This window comes from Solanum lycopersicum, chromosome 1 (genome assembly GCF_036512215.1).
Source record: "Solanum lycopersicum chromosome 1, SLM_r2.1".
Classification (NCBI taxonomy): Eukaryota; Viridiplantae; Streptophyta; class Magnoliopsida; order Solanales; family Solanaceae; genus Solanum; species Solanum lycopersicum.
In genome coordinates this window covers 66,134,944-66,150,504 of record NC_090800.1, presented here as the reverse complement: position 1 = coordinate 66,150,504, position 15,561 = coordinate 66,134,944, and the positions used below count along the sequence as shown (strand labels likewise).

General features: G+C 37.5%; 1 protein-coding gene across 2 annotated transcripts; it reads left to right on the top strand.

The window, feature by feature from the left end:
* The first annotated feature begins 122 nt into the window (after positions 1-122).
* Positions 123-15,561, top strand: LOC101244028 (uncharacterized). Of its 2 annotated transcripts, none has more exons than XM_010320635.4 (25): positions 123-430; positions 659-767; positions 4,306-4,663; positions 5,080-5,234; positions 5,691-5,927; positions 6,378-6,487; positions 6,567-6,644; positions 6,730-6,836; positions 7,838-7,932; positions 8,120-8,235; positions 8,343-8,446; positions 8,538-8,615; positions 8,771-8,849; positions 8,964-9,132; positions 9,471-9,541; positions 10,054-10,134; positions 10,254-10,324; positions 10,556-10,652; positions 10,731-10,790; positions 11,728-11,782; positions 11,850-12,250; positions 12,331-14,088; positions 14,188-14,760; positions 14,835-14,893; positions 15,072-15,561. In XM_010320635.4, exons 3-25 carry the CDS (start codon positions 4,320-4,322, stop codon positions 15,265-15,267), a joined length of 5,094 nt encoding a protein of 1,697 aa, XP_010318937.2. In that variant the 5' UTR covers positions 123-430; positions 659-767; positions 4,306-4,319; the 3' UTR covers positions 15,268-15,561. The 2 variants fall into 2 exon arrangements, with proteins under 2 accessions (XP_010318937.2, XP_069154281.1); XM_069298180.1 differs by having other exon boundaries at positions 151-430; positions 662-767.

Below are 15,561 nucleotides of genomic sequence, written 5' to 3'. Positions count from 1 at the left end.
AAAGTATGCATTATTTATTCATATTATGATAAAATTTCTCACTTAATTTATAAAGAAATATTTTGTTTTATTTTGAAGAAAGGCATAAATAAAGATATAAATTGCAACTCTAACCCCTTTTTGTTCCCCTTCTTTCTCTCTCTCTCTACTACTGTGTTCTTCACACATCCTTCTCTCACCCTCTTTCCTACACAAAACCAAAGACTACACAGAGCTTCTTCAACCCAAAATATTAGAGCTCCCTCCTCCATATCTAAAACCCACTTTGTTTTCTTTTTCTTCTTCTTTTCTTCTTCAAAATTCTCTCTTTTTCAATTTTCGAGAAACTATAAACCACTCATTCTCCTTCGATCTCCATTCTTCTTTTTTGCTGAAATTCTACTCTAAAAACAAACCACGGTGGGTTCAACAGAGACAGGAGCACTGTATTGTAAGTGAGAATTTAGTTTCCAATTTGGGGGAATGTAGGGTAAAAATAGAGGGTATTTTGCTCTTGTTGAGGTTGTACTCAAAATTGGGACTCTTTTTTTTTCTTTTGCATGTAGGTTTATTAGATCTCAAATTGGGCTTTTACTTGCAATACTGTCGGTTTATTTTTCTACTTTAATGGGGTGTGAAGTGTAAATAACTTGAATTTCTTTTTGTTTCAATGCTACAGTAGAATTCGTATGGGTTGTGGTTGTTCAATGTTTTTGAAGAAACTTGTGGCAGAGTTTCTAGCTTCTGGTGATTGCCCATCTGGTTAATTTGCTCAGAGAACATAAAAGGTTCAATCTTTTTGCTGTTGGTTTTGTTTTATTTCAAAGTTATTGGATGGATTTTTGTACTTTGTCTGTGTTTCTCATATATGTACATGTGGTGCTAAGATCAATATTATTGGAACAAAATATAGAATAGAACATCTTGAATTAGGTTATTTTGGTTGCAGTATATATTAGGGTTTCATGAAGATAAGTTGGAAGAGGGAAAGAGAGCCTAATGCTATTCTGTTACTGGATGCCGACTTCTTATGATTGTCTTTTTGATTTTCTGTTAAAGGGGATGGGGTTATTATGAGTATCATCTTTGGGAAGTGGAAACATATTAAAACCTTGTTGCTGTAAATAAACGTAGTATTGTGATGGTCCTGAAAAGTGAATGGATATATAGGAATCATATAGTCGAGCATAACCAGTCCCGGATTGAGGCATAGTTTGATTCATTGGGGAAAATAAATTAACAGTTAATAGCAAATTATTAAGATAAGACATGGTTTACTTTCCTTCCAAAACACCTTTCTTCTAAGAACTAGAAGAACCGGTTGAACAGAGGTTGATGCTTGTAGCCCATATTTGTTTCTTTAGGTTCAATAGGCGGAGATTTCACTTCCTTGGTTGACCATGAATCTTGGTCTTGTCGAATCATGGAAGTGCTTTAACTGTTAAGATTTTTCCTGAAATATTTAAGTCAAGTGTTTTAGTCATGACGCACTACCTCTCATTTACTGACTCCATAATGCGCTAGTATAGGTAGAATGAATTTAAAACCTATCTTTGTGATTATAGATTAAAATAGTTTGCTTAGGAAATTCTTAGTACAATTGTTATGTACACTCAACAATTGAATAAAAAAAAATAATAGAGATACTTCAAGAATTTATTAATGCCTTATTCATACTTATCCAGTCAGTTTCGAAGCTTCTATAGTTGTTTTCCACCTTTTTTTTCCATTTCATTTCTTTATCCCAAATGAAGCCTCTGAAGCTGACCTCTTCTGCTTTAGCTTATAAATATGATTTTTGTGCTCTTCTAAGCTGTGTAGCACAAATTCGTTTGATGTACGTAGTTACGTACCGGATAAGGGTGTGTGCACCGATTGGGTATGGCTATATCAAGTTCTTTGCTAATTATTAGTGGCCTTTGAAGCTTTGTTGCCCAGATCCTCCAAAAAATACCACCGCATTCACGGTTACATTCTTTAAGAAAAGAAAAAGATATGCCACCGCATTCGTGTCGGATCCTCAAAAAATGTTTTTACATTTGGAGAATCCGACACACAACCGACAACATTTTGTGATTATCTAAGAAACAAAGTTTTGATCGATCAGAACAAAGTATCCACATTGCTTATCACACCCAATCAACAAGTGTACATCCAGGCTAGTGAAAGATTTGTAGAAAAGTGGTTCTAACTTCTAAGAATCTTCCCCCTTTGCTGAGATTGACCAAATTTGTTATCTCTCGCACTTTATTAGTTTTTTCAACCCAAATGAGGCCTAAGAACTTATCTCTTGCGCTTTCATTTATAAGTATGTCCCTTTATCAAAAAACTGAATATGACCATTTATTAATAAAATGAATATGATCCTTAGTCCATCCAACTATGCACCTTTCTTCCTAATTGTGCAAAAATAAAATGGGGAAGAGTGTATATAAATTACGGTTCATTACAATAGGATAAAGAACCAGTTTGGGTCTACGCTATGTAGTGGAAAGTTAAGCTTTCGTTAGAACAATGTAGGTGAAGTGAAATTCGATAGGATGATGCATGATTGTGCTTAATAGACAATTTAAAATCCAAGACTCGATCATTTAGAGGAATGATATAATAGGTGAAGATGAATGCGAAAAATTTATTATGATTAGCTTAAATGGAGACGTACTATGCAAAATGTCTGACAAATTGAAAGGTAAGTTCTATTAAATGGTTGGGAAATTCGACATTATCATATGGGTGTGAATATTGGACCTGTTAAGTTGGCCAATCCAATATATTCATAAAGGTAAATGTTGTAAAGATATTAATTTTAAGATGGATGTTTGGTCCTACGTTATTAGACAAGATCAGAACGATGACATATATGACAGGGTGCTATTAGCACTTGTGGAAGATAAATGAGAAAAAATAGTCTGAGATAGGTTGTCCATGTTCTATGGTAACATACAAACACAGTCTTTAAACACCAGTCCTTAGGTACGACAACATGGTGGTTAAATGTAACAAACAAGATGTCGGGTATCACAAAGCCTACAATTCCTCAAAAATCAACATGAGTCTGGATAGGACTTGAAAATAATGGAAGTAGAAGATCCATAAAGTCCTTACCAACTAATAGGGGCGAAGAAATTGAATTAGATATTGTTGTTCACTTGCATTAGTGGAGTTTCAGTCAGAATCTTTTAGTCTAGTTAGAGGCCCGTCCCCGTGTAGGGATAAGTGGGTGATTTTGAGAACACAAATCTGCCTTAAAACACTACTATTCAGTATTAGAATGAAATGGACCTGAATACATCAATGGACCCTATCAATTATCAAAAGTAGAAACATCAATTGATATAGATAATTCGTACAGCTGACACTTATTGTAGTTTGAGGTTGAGGATAGTTGATGGATTGATTGCTGTGGACCATGGCCAAGTAGCCAATCAAGCCAGAAGTTAAGAGCAACCATTGGGTGCCTGACACAAAGTCTTTTTCATTTTACAGTAAGTGGATCAAGCATGTCATTTTAACTATATTTAAGGTTTCCACTTGACTTAAACGTATCTAGAATTCGACCACAAAAACTTGTCTCTGGACCTAGGTTTGAACTACAAACACTGAAACCTCTTAAATTTTCTCAGGCGGCCTAGAACATGATTACAAAATTACCATGGAACAAAAGTACATCATGGCTGATGTTAAATATTTTCAAGGCTCTCCTTTATTGTTCTTACTCGTTTACTTATTCCTATATATGATGTTCATGTTTTCCTGGGAATCCCAGGTTCTTCAGACTTGGTCCTTCTGGATAATAAACCAAATTATATTTATCTTTCTCACATTAGTTTTCCAACTTGAGTGTCCACAGAGAAAGGATTCTATAGTTTTAGATCAAAAAAATTGTTCCAGAATTTCAGTCAAAATTCACTTTCCCTTAGCTCTAATGTGGTTCTTTTAGATTATGTGTAGACTCGAATACACCCTTGCTATGGGTAAAGAGACAACATGGTCTAGATATGATGAACTGTGTAGCTGTGTTACAGACTATTGCCGTTAAAAGGAGAGGTATCTCCATTTCTAAACTTGTCCCAGGGATGGCAATTCACCCTGCTGAGTGTTAATTAACAATGTGATCAACTTCTGTTCCTTCCCTCATTTATTCTGTAATAGAGGCTCCTCTCAAGCATGTGCAAGAAAATTGCAATTTTAACTGTACACTGCGGCAAGTTATAAATTGATGTGAGAATTCAGCGTTTCCTTCTTTATTTGTTTTATTCTTCATTTTCCTGACATCATATTTTGGAAAGGATTTTGATGAATGTATCATATATGTATATATATTAGGTTATAGTGGACACATGTCTTTTCGGAAGTATATTCCCCCTTGTGATGCACCATCTGGAAGTATGAAATCATTGAACTTATCTGGAATGGCTAATCAAAATTCTCAGCCATCTGATCCACAAAGATCAACAGAGGCTGATGTGGACATCGACATGGGTGAGGTTTATTTTTTGATTATGCATTTCCTATCAGCTGGGCCATGTCACAGAACTTATGGGCAATTCTGGAATGAGCTTCTGGAGCATCAACTTTTACCCCGTAGATACCATGCTTGGTATTCAAGGAGTGGAGCACCAAGTGGTGACGAAAATGATGATGGGAGGTCTTTCCCATTAAGTTACAATAGATTGGTGGAAAGGTAACCTTTGCTCCTCAATTCATCAAATGCCAAGGATATATGACTTATCAATTCCTCTTCAACCAATCTCTTCTCAGGCATTTCTTCTTTTATATCCCATGTTAGTAATATGTTTTCTGAATGGCATTGAATTATAGTTTATGAATTGCTTTCAGATTGAAAGATGTTACTCTCTGTGATAGGCCTCTTATATTTGATAAGCATCAAACTTGTGAAAACTGAGGTCATTCAGTTGTTTGACAGTTAATCTCTTATTGATCCTTTGCTTTCCTCCAGCCTTTTATAAACAGTACTTTTGGTACTTTACTCATCCTCTTTTCAGAAAATGAAAGCAGTTAGGATCATACTCTCCCTCTTTCCTGAGTTATGTTTGCTGTTTACAGTAGTCATAGTTATATAGTGTGTGATGTATCTAGGTACTCTCACGTGGGAAAGGATCACTTGGTGAAGCTCTTTAAACAATTATTGTTGAGTGTGAAAGCCCCCCCTCTGGGTATGGTTGGTGGCAATACAATTAATGCAGCAGCTGTTCCAACTCTGCTAGGAACTGGTTCCTTTTCACTTCTCAACAGTACGTCCTCTAGTTTCACCACTCTTCACTTAATTATCAAGAAATTTCATGAGTTCTTCATGCTCTGAATTTCGATATCGTAAATTTTAAGATTCCATCTGTGTCATTTCATGTGAACCAGATTGAATGAGCACAAAGCTTAAATATTTGTTTGAATTGTATTAGATTAGTCACAGTGATTTCAAAATACGTTGAAGAAAACGATAATGATTTAAAGTTAGTTCATGGTGAATGTGTCACATTACAGTTCAAACTTGTTTTTCTGGGTTTTGCAGAAGTCCTATAGAGTAATATTATTAGTAGAATCCTGCCTAGTAACTGGTGAATGGAGGGGGGGTAGTTCGATGTCCCTGACAAGGACCATTATGCACCACTTAATGAATCCCCGAGTGGTAGAGGGTTTTACTTTCTTCTTTCTGTTAGCTCTCAATTACCCTTAAATTTTCTTCCTCTCAGGTGATCAAGATCAGATGAATAATGAAGTTAAGCCTCCAGGTCACTTACGTTGGCCGCACATGCTAGCAGATCAGCTGCGTGGACTAAGTTTGAGAGAAATTGGTGGCGGATTTTCTAAACACCATCGTGCACCATCTATCCGTGCGGCATGTTATGCCATTGCAAAACCATCCACTATGGTGCAGAAGATGCAAAATATTAAAAAAGTTCGAGGACACAGGAACGCAGTTTATTGTGGTAACTTCTTTGGTTTGCATGTCTTATTTTTATATCATCACCTCTGGACTCAATGATAACTATCTTTCTGAGTGGCTGAGTGCCCTAAGACTTGAGTTATATAACTTCATGTGCAACTTCTTACTTTGTCTGAATGTTTTACCCTTAAGCAGAAGGAAGTAGTGGTCCCATTTTGACGATACTGTTTGCAAACTTTGCTACATGGTGTGTGTGTGTAATTTTTGACATTGGGTAATCATAAAGTAGCTTTATTTTGATGATTGTCATTCTTCTTTTGCTGTTATGTAGAGTTATGAACTTTCAATTTTCATCTGGTCAAGGTGGGTTTTTGTTTGCTTCTTATTTTGGGCTTGAGCCATTGAGCAATTTGGTTAAGCTTTGCTTTAATTAGGTGTCCTATCAATTTATTCATTGATTCAATTGAATAATTATGAGGAATATTGACTGCAGCAATATTTGATCGGTCTGGGAGATATGTTATAACTGGCTCAGATGACCGACTTGTAAAGATTTGGTCAATGGAAACTGCATATTGCTTGGCCAGCTGTCGTGGGCATGAAGTAAGTTGTTTCTTTAGCTATCTTTATTCATCTCCTAATCTTCTATCTTTTGAGTTTAGTGTTATTGTTTTTCTTTCAGGGTGATATCACTGACCTTGCTGTCAATTCCAACAATACTTTAGTAGCTTCTGCTTCAAATGATTGCATCGTCAGAGTTGTAAGATACTTCTTCAAAGTTACATGATTTCCTATCATATGTTTTTCTGAGTGGTCATCTTAGTGCTCTTTTTTAATTCTAACAGTGGCGCTTGCCTGATGGGCTGCCGATTTCTGTGTTGCGTGGTCATTCTGGAGCTGTTACCGCAATAGCATTTAGTCCACGACCCAGTTCTATTTATCAGCTCTTATCGTAAGATCATTTGATTGTCTATGCAACTTTGGTGATGATCTGTGTGCAATATCTTTGTATCTCTGAATCATTTTCTTAATTGTGTATCTGCACAAAGTTTTATTCAAATGTTACCCTGAAGAGGAGATCTCATCCTGTAGGTAGTTCTTTACATGAGCTTGAAGTGATATTAAGGAAGCACCTCTAGCGTCTCCTTCTAATTAAAGAAAATAACTCAACTTTTGCTAAGCTTTTGTAATATTTTTCAGCCATCTAATAGAGGGATTGCCTAGAGGAAGCTGTGTCTTTCAAAGTATTAGTCACGCTATTTGTTCAAACAAAATGGTAACTGACCTGAATAGAGGATTGATATGACCCTAATGATTTGAGAATGAGGCTTAGTTGATTATTGATTATTGAAGAAGTAACTGTTCACCTGTCAATACCCAGACATATACTGTTTTAAGTTAACTAGAGCTTGCTAATGGCTGTCTTGTCCATAAGAGCTCGTTCAAGATTTCACTGCCAGATCATCTGGATGGTTTGCGTTTTTTAAATTATTTTCTCTGAAAGCTATCATAGTCTTGGTAGTCTTACTTCAAATGGTTAATCTCTTTCTTTCCCTTCCCATTCTATAAATCTTTTTCTTTGTCACTTTAGCTGTTTCAACTTTCAACCAACTCTATCTGCACTATGGCTAAGAACACAAGTAGTCTTTTGTGTGGAGACAGAGTCTTACATTGTGAAGCTACCTTACGAGCTCAACATAAATTAGTCTTATCCAATGAAATGACTTGATTTTCTGTCATGCTTTAATTGCTCATGGAACATTTACCACAAGGTAAAAATAATTTTATTAATGATAGTATGCTTTTATTGCTCATGGAAGAAACTCTTGTATACAAGTGGTATACCAAAGAGAACCTGCAAAAAGGAGATGTTTTTTTTTTTCTATACCTATGTATGCTGTATAATGTCACTCCTTGACTACTATATATGCTATGCTGCTACCATTACCGCAGGTCATCTGATGATGGAACATGCCGGATTTGGGATGCTAGATATTCCCAGTTTAATCCACGCCTATACATACCCAAACCGCCTGAAACAGTTGCTGGTAAGTTACTATGTTTATCTGTTGGCTATGTTGCTCAGACTTTAAAAAATGCCTCCACATCCATGTCGGTTATATTACTTTTGGAGGATCTGGCACTCCTGTTGACATTTTTGAATAGTCCGAGCAACATGGTGCCTGTCGGCATTCTGAATCCAAATTTAAATGGCAAATGCCTGAGTGGTTGCAGGGAAGAACACTGGTCCATCGTCAAGCACTGTTTTGCAAAGCCACCAGATCTTCTGTTGTGCATTCAATAACAGTGGAACATTCTTTGTAACTGGAAGCTCAGACACTTGTGCTAGAGTAAGAACAGATTACTCTGTCTGACTTTCATTCACTGTCATTACCCTGTGGTCGTAGATTTCTGACACTGATATGTTGCTGCTTATGAGAATCTTATCTACTTGCAGGTCTGGAATGCTTGTAAATCTAATTCTGATGATTCAGAGCAGCCTAATCATGAGATAGAGATTTTATCTGGTCATGAAAATGATGTAAACTATGTGCAATTCAGGTTGATAGCTCCATGACCCAAGTTTCATGTGTCCATTCAATTCAAGTGTGTTTCCATTCCTTGTGCTCATGATCTTGTCTTGTGAATGCAGTGGTTGTGCTGCTGCGTCTAGATTTTCCTCCATTGATGCATCAAAGGAAGACTGTGGCCCTAAGTTCAAAAACTCATGGTATGTCTGAGGAAATTAAAGGAACTAAAAGACAGTAGGAAAGAGTAACGATTGTTCTTTCGTGATGTTAGCTACATACTGTATAACTCTGTCATCATAACTATTGCTTGTGATTTTGGTTAAAGAAGCTTGACAGCCTAAGTTTACTGTTTCAGGTTTAATCATGATAATATCGTTACTTGTTCCCGTGATGGTAGTGCAATCATATGGATCCCGAGATCACGTAGATCACATGTGAGTTCTCTCTAGATCCCAGCAATCCTTGCTTTCTTTTCTAAGCTCGAAGCAATATCTAGATCTGTTCTAATCTGTTTCATCATTCTGATACCGTATACTCAAATGTTTAAGGGAAAGGGTGGACGTTGGCAGAAAGCGTATCATTTGAAAGTTCCACCACCGCCAATGCCACCTCAACCTCCTCGAGGCGGTCCACGTCAAAGAATTCTTCCAACTCCACGTGGTGTTAATATGATTGTCTGGAGCTTGGATAACCGTTTTGTCCTTGCTGCTATTATGGGTACGATGTATTTATACATTTTCCACACATGAAGAGCATCTAAATTAGCATACGAATCAATACAGCTCTTTCAGCTAGATGCTTTATATATTTTTTAACTCTTGGTCACTGCCTTCAGTTCTCCCTGATTTCTTCATTGGGTACTTCCGATTGGTAGATTCTCCACCATGCTTCTTGGTACTGTTCCTTGTAAAATAATTTTAATAACATAACTTCAGCTTGTTCTCATCCCAAAGGCTTAAGGTCGCTCTTCATTGTCTTGTGCACCTATAATTCTTGCTGAAGCCCTAAGATGTTGTTATCTTAAGGAGATCTGATGAAACTTTGTTTGTTTGCAGATTGCAGAATATGCGTGTGGAATGCTGTTGATGGTAGCTTAGTGCATTCTTTGACGGGTCATACTGACTCTGTAAGCTATCTCATGCAATTTGATAATGGTTTGTCATGATAGCTGTCATAAATGGTCAAGCCTTCAAAGATTGTGAACAAGATCTGCCCTATACTAAAATTTACTGGAGTGAAGATTCACTTTATCATATTATTATTTATTACTCGTTCTGTTCAATTTGTTGTCCTACTTTCCATTTTAGTCCGTTTCAAATTGAATGCCTCTTTCCTTATTTGCCAACTCTTTTTTCAACTTTCCACATGACATGTTTAAGACCATGAGATTAAAGAGCATTTTGGTACATTTGACATATCTTTAATTTGACATATCTTTAATTTAAGACCACGAGATTCAAAAATCTTCTTACTTTCTTCACTTTGTGTCAAGTCAAAATAGGACAAACAAGTTGAAACAGAGGGAGTACATTTTAGCTGCCTGAACATGAGATTAAACTTTAGTAGGAGTTGTTTACAAAATTGCATTACTTTTGTTTGCTCGGACTGTGTCTCATGGTGTGTGCTTTGTGATTGCAGACGTATGTACTTGATGTCCATCCTTCTAATCCTAGAATAGCCATGAGTGCTGGTTATGATGGGAAAACAATTGTCTGGGATGTGAGTAATAACTGATATCCTTCCCCCCCCCCCCCCCCCCTCCTTCATACTAAAATTTTCTTTATATATACATGATACATCAAGTCAAGTAATTCCACATAAATCCTTCAACTTTGTAGATATGGGAAGGTGCACCTATCCGAACATACGAAATTGGGCGATTCAAACTAGTTGATGGAAAATTTTCTCCGTAAGTCTATGATCTTACTTTGCTTTCTACAGTTTTTCTCAATACATTTGATGTTACTTCAAGAGATTCAAGCTCAGGTGTGTGTCAAAGACATCAGTGTAATCTGTACAGCTGTTTACTTGGAAAAGGAGATGCCAAATTTAGTACATTCAGTTCACCTTGTGTATGAATTTTTTAATTAGTCACGGACAAGTTGTTAGCTTTAAATGTATGTTTCTTTTTATCTTATAGGGATGGGACATCAATAATACTTTCAGATGATGTTGGCCAATTGTACATATTGAATACAGGGCAAGGAGAATCCCAGCAGGATGCCAAGTATGACCAGGTTTGTTGTAGTCCAGAAGTATTTTGGTTGCATCATCCCGGATTTAGTAAATGATTTCTGATGCATGTCTTGAAACAGTTTTTTCTTGGAGATTATCGTCCTGTCGTTCAGGATACAAATGGAAATGTCCTTGACCAGGTTGGTGGTCTGTCAATTCCTTACTAAACTGTCTTTATACTCATGTGCTGCCTATTCAAGAAAGTACAAGTTAAGAAAGGAAGGTCGAGATTAAGTGCTAGATAGGTTCAGGGTTGAAGCTCTTAATTCAAAACAATTTGAAGTGAACATTTTAGTAAGTTTAAAGGTTTACCTATTCTTATTGATATTGATTAGAAAATTGACATTTGAAAATATCCTATACTTTGTCATTGTCTATCATAGTTTGAATTTGAATAATTGGTATCACGTTCCACACATTGCCTTTCCGATTCAAAACAATCTAAAACAAACTTTTTAGTTCACGCATTGACTCATCCTTGCCAATACTGGCTGGGAATTGAGATTTGAAATTGCTCATTCTGGTTATTGTAATCTATGGTTGTATAAATGTTTTAAATTGCAAATTATTGGTATCAACTGTCCATGGACCATTATTATTAGCAGTGCTGCAGTGGCTTGTGTGATTCTTGTTCCTTGAGAAACTGTTCTCTTAAAACTTATTCAAAAAAAAGAAAAAACTGTTCTCTTAATCTGGTTCACAGAGATGTACTTGTTATGCCAGCTCATATTTTGCAGCATCTGCTTCATATGGTCTCCTATTCTGCCCTCTTCATTACTTTTGGGGTGCTATTGTCTGCATCATATCATAATTCTCTGGGATATAAAAGGCATCCAATCTATTAAGTTCGAGTTCATAATGGTTAATATATAAATTTTATTTGTAATAAGCTGTATGGATAATATAAGTGTGCCTGTAAACTACTGTTTACTTGCTGAGACAGTGTCTTCAAGTTTTAAAACTTATTACATCTCAAACTGGCATTTCATTTCTCTCCGAGGGGCTGTTAACCCCAACTTCTACGAATTTGAAGGCTGCTTTTGTTTATGCTTTTTGTTAATTTATAATATTTTACAGGAAACACAACTTGCTCCGTACAGGAGGAATATGCAAGATCTCCTTTGTGATGCAGGTTGGTGACTCTTGTTTAAAGAATGTCATTATTTTCCCCCATGTCTCATGTATGTATATGATGACAGGCATGATTCCATATCCAGAGCCATACCAGAGCATGTATCAACGAAGGCGGTTAGGAGCTTTGGGAATCGAGTGGAGACCCTCATCATTCCGATTTTCTATTGGAACAGACTTCAACATGGACCAGCCGTACCAAACTTTTCCCATCATAGACTTGGAGATGCTGATTGAACCACTTCCAGGATTTGTGGATGCAATGGATTGGGAACCAGAAATTGAGATACAAAGTGATGAATCAGATTCAGAGTATCATGTAACTGAGGAGTATTCTTCTGGAAAAGAGCACGGCAGTTTCTGTTCTGATGCTTCTGCAAATCCAGAAAATAGTGATGAAGACAGTGAGGCTGCAGACAATCAAAAAGATGCACTTCGTAGATCAAGAAGGAAGAAACAGAAAGAAGAAGTAAAAGGCTTTTATGTAATTTTGCATCAGCATTTTCTTTTTATATGCAGTGCTTGATAATCATTTTTGCTTCTTTTAAGGCTGAAGTTATGACATCCTCTGGAAGGCGTGTGAAAAGGAAGAACTTGGACGAGTGTGACAACAGTTCTCATAGGAGCAATCGCTCTAGGAAATCAAGACATGGTCGAAAAGCAAAGAAAAAGTCTTCATCAAAATCTTTGAGACCCCAGAGAGCTGCTGCTCGCAATGCCCTTCATTTGTTTTCCAGAATTACAGGGACATCTACTGAAGGAGAAGATGAATATGGTTCAGAAAGTGATTCATCTGATAGTGAGTCCACACTTCAGGACTCAAACAATGGAAATGAAGATTCGGATACGTCCTTAAGTAGTGAACGACATGGACATTCGAAGGGGAAAGAGATATGTGTTGATCACTCTGATGAAACAAATAAGCTCCAGCCATTTCCCAACTCTAATCTCAATGGTGGAATTAGGAGGAGATTGGTCCTAAAACTGCCAAATCGTGATCCAAGTAAATATGGGGCTCCGAAGAATTACGAGCCTGGTCTAGCTGGTCCATCTTTGGCCCCTGAGGAAGGTGCTGAAGTGAGTCACTACTTTGGCTGTGAGGATCACAACCTGAGTGATGCTAATGGTGACATAAGAGAAAAGTGTGAAATTTATCAACCCACAAAAATTGAAAATCACTTGGACCTCTTGGAAGGGTGCAAAGATAGGAACATCAAATGGGGAGGGGTCAAATCCCGCTCAACCAAGCGCTCTAGGATGGGAGAATTGTTTCCATCAGGCTCTGAGACAGGACCTAGCTCATTTGCTGAGGGAAGCATTCTGAAAGAAAATGTTGTTAATGGGCACCCCATGCTTGAAAAGGAGAACCACAGTGTTCCTCCTTGTTCAGGGATCCAAAATGAAACCAATGGAATTATTCATGTCAATGAGAATCATTGTCAGGATTCTATGACAGAAAATGTTAAGCTTGTAGACGGTACTGACAGTGATCATCCATGTAAACAAAATACAACTCCTGTTCCAATGAGGTTGCGTATTAGGTCAAAGACTCTTTTTGGTCATCTTGATAACTGTGACATGATTGATGCAAAGACTTCATTGGAGGATTCTGGGCGCACTGCTTGTGATACAGTTTCCGAATGTCAGGACACTGTGAAGGTCTTAAGTTCAGAAGCCCCCACTGAAGTAGATAGCAGAACACCAACTTTAGATGATGAAGACCGTGAGAAGAAGTTAGATGCAGAAAATATTGGTGGATCTTCTGGGACAGAATTGCAAGTTTCACAGCCAGTGCGGTCACATGATATGATGTTCACTGCTGTCTATAGAAGGTCAAAATTTGGTCGGAGTAGAAGTGGTAGAGAAGGTGTCAGTGGAAGTATGGAAGCGACCACTTCAAATGTGGGAAGCCATAGCCTAGCTGAGGGTTCTGAGGCCGTTATCGAGGGAGTTCGAAGAACTAGGTCTATTAGATTAAGACCAACAACTTGCGATGTGAATCCTGCTCATAACAATGAAAGATTTGTGCAGTCACATGACGGTTCGGATGGGACCTCAGTGGAAAAGTCAACAGGTAACAACAATGATGAAAGCTCGTTTGAAGAGAAGCTACTTGGTTCAGCTAGTTCTGTTGGGTTGCGTTCTACCCGAACAAGGAGAGCCAGCTATTCTGCCCGTGAACCTAGTCCTCCAGACAGAAAGAAATCATACCAAGCGGCAAAAAGCTCATGGTTGATGTTGGTAGCCCATGAGGAGGGCTCCCGGTATATACCTCAGCGAGGGGATGAAATTGTATATTTAAGACAGGTATTCTTGAATTTATATTAGTTTTCAAGATTTGTGTTTCTAGAATTCTTTTCTCTTAACAGAAACTGGTCCTTAATCTACACTTGGTGATCTATACAGGGCCATGAAGAGTACATAAGTCAGAATAGTTTGAGGGATTTAGGCCCCTGGAAAACAATAAAGGGAAAAATAAGAGCAGTAGAATTTTGTTTGATTGAAAACCTCGAGTTCAAAACACGGCCAGGTTCTGGAGAAAGCTGTGCTAAAATGACAGTGAAATTTGTAGATCCTGCTTCTGATGTGGTGGGGAAATCATTTCAGTTGACACTGCCTGAAGTGACTGGTTTCCCTGATTTCCTTGTTGAAAGAACCAGATATGATGCTGCTATAGAAAGGAACTGGACTTCTCGGGACAAATGCCAAGTTTGGTGGAAGAATGAAGGTGAGGAAGATGGGAGTTGGTGGGAAGGTAGGATTCTAAATGTGCAAGCTAAATCTCATGAATTTCCTGACAGCCCCTGGGAAAGGTATGTTGTCCGATATAAGAGTGATCCATCGGAAACTCATCAGCATAGTCCTTGGGAACTATATGATGCTGACACACAATGGGAACAACCTCGTATAGATGATGAAACCAGAGAGAAGCTGATGAGTGCGTTTAATAAGCTGGAGCAATCCGGGAATAAAGCTCAGGTAACAATATTTGCTTGCAGTAGTAATCCATATTAAAAGAGCACAGATCTCAATAGTTTTTTGCTGGCTTGCAGGACTACTATGGGGTTGAAAAATTGAGACAGGTTTCACACAAGTCAAACTTCATTAACAGGTAAGCCCAGTTGGTTTCATCATTTTCTGTTTGTTCTAGTTTCATGCTCTGACGAGTTGCATTACTTGGCAGTGTGCATTATGAATCTATGATTATCAGAATACTTGTGCCAGGTCAAATGTAAAGTTCCCTATGAATGTCAAATGATGCATACTAATGAAGTAATATTAATTTGCAGGTTTCCTGTTCCCTTGTCACTTGAAACTATTCGGGCTAGGCTAGAGAACAATTACTATAGGAGTCTGGAGGGAATGAAACATGACATTGAGGTGATGCTCTCAAATGCAGAGTCATATTGTGGAAGAAATGTCGAGTTAACAACGAGAGTGAGACGTTTGTCTGAGTGGTTCAGACGGACAATCTCATTTTTGTAGCAACTTCTGATGCAATTTTGTAGAAATTACTGCCCATTTAACTTAGTCCAGGCCCCCTTGATATTGTAAATAACATTTTTGGCGCTGCTAATTTTTTGATTCTTTTTCTTTTACGAATACCAAATCCTTCTAGGTCAGGAAAATAGGCTGAAGATTCTTTATAGGAGGTTGGGGGAGATTAGGGAGCAATCCAGCCCAAATTTTATTATTTTTAGTTTAACATCTAAATGTACTGAAACTGATCAAAGATCGTTGAAGCTAAAAGTTCTGGGGCTTAAACCCATTGACTGGAAA

Excerpts from the sequence above, each read along its gene's own strand:
- LOC101244028 (XM_010320635.4), top strand. The coding sequence starts at position 4,320 with ATGTCTTTTCGGAAGTATATTCCCCCTTGTGATGCACCATCTGGAAGT. Across the intron at positions 9,133-9,470 it reads TGTCCTTGCTGCTATTATGG|ATTGCAGAATATGCGTGTGG; the intron begins GTACGATGTATT and ends GTTTGTTTGCAG. Across the intron at positions 10,135-10,253 it reads GGAAAACAATTGTCTGGGAT|ATATGGGAAGGTGCACCTAT; the intron begins GTGAGTAATAAC and ends TCAACTTTGTAG.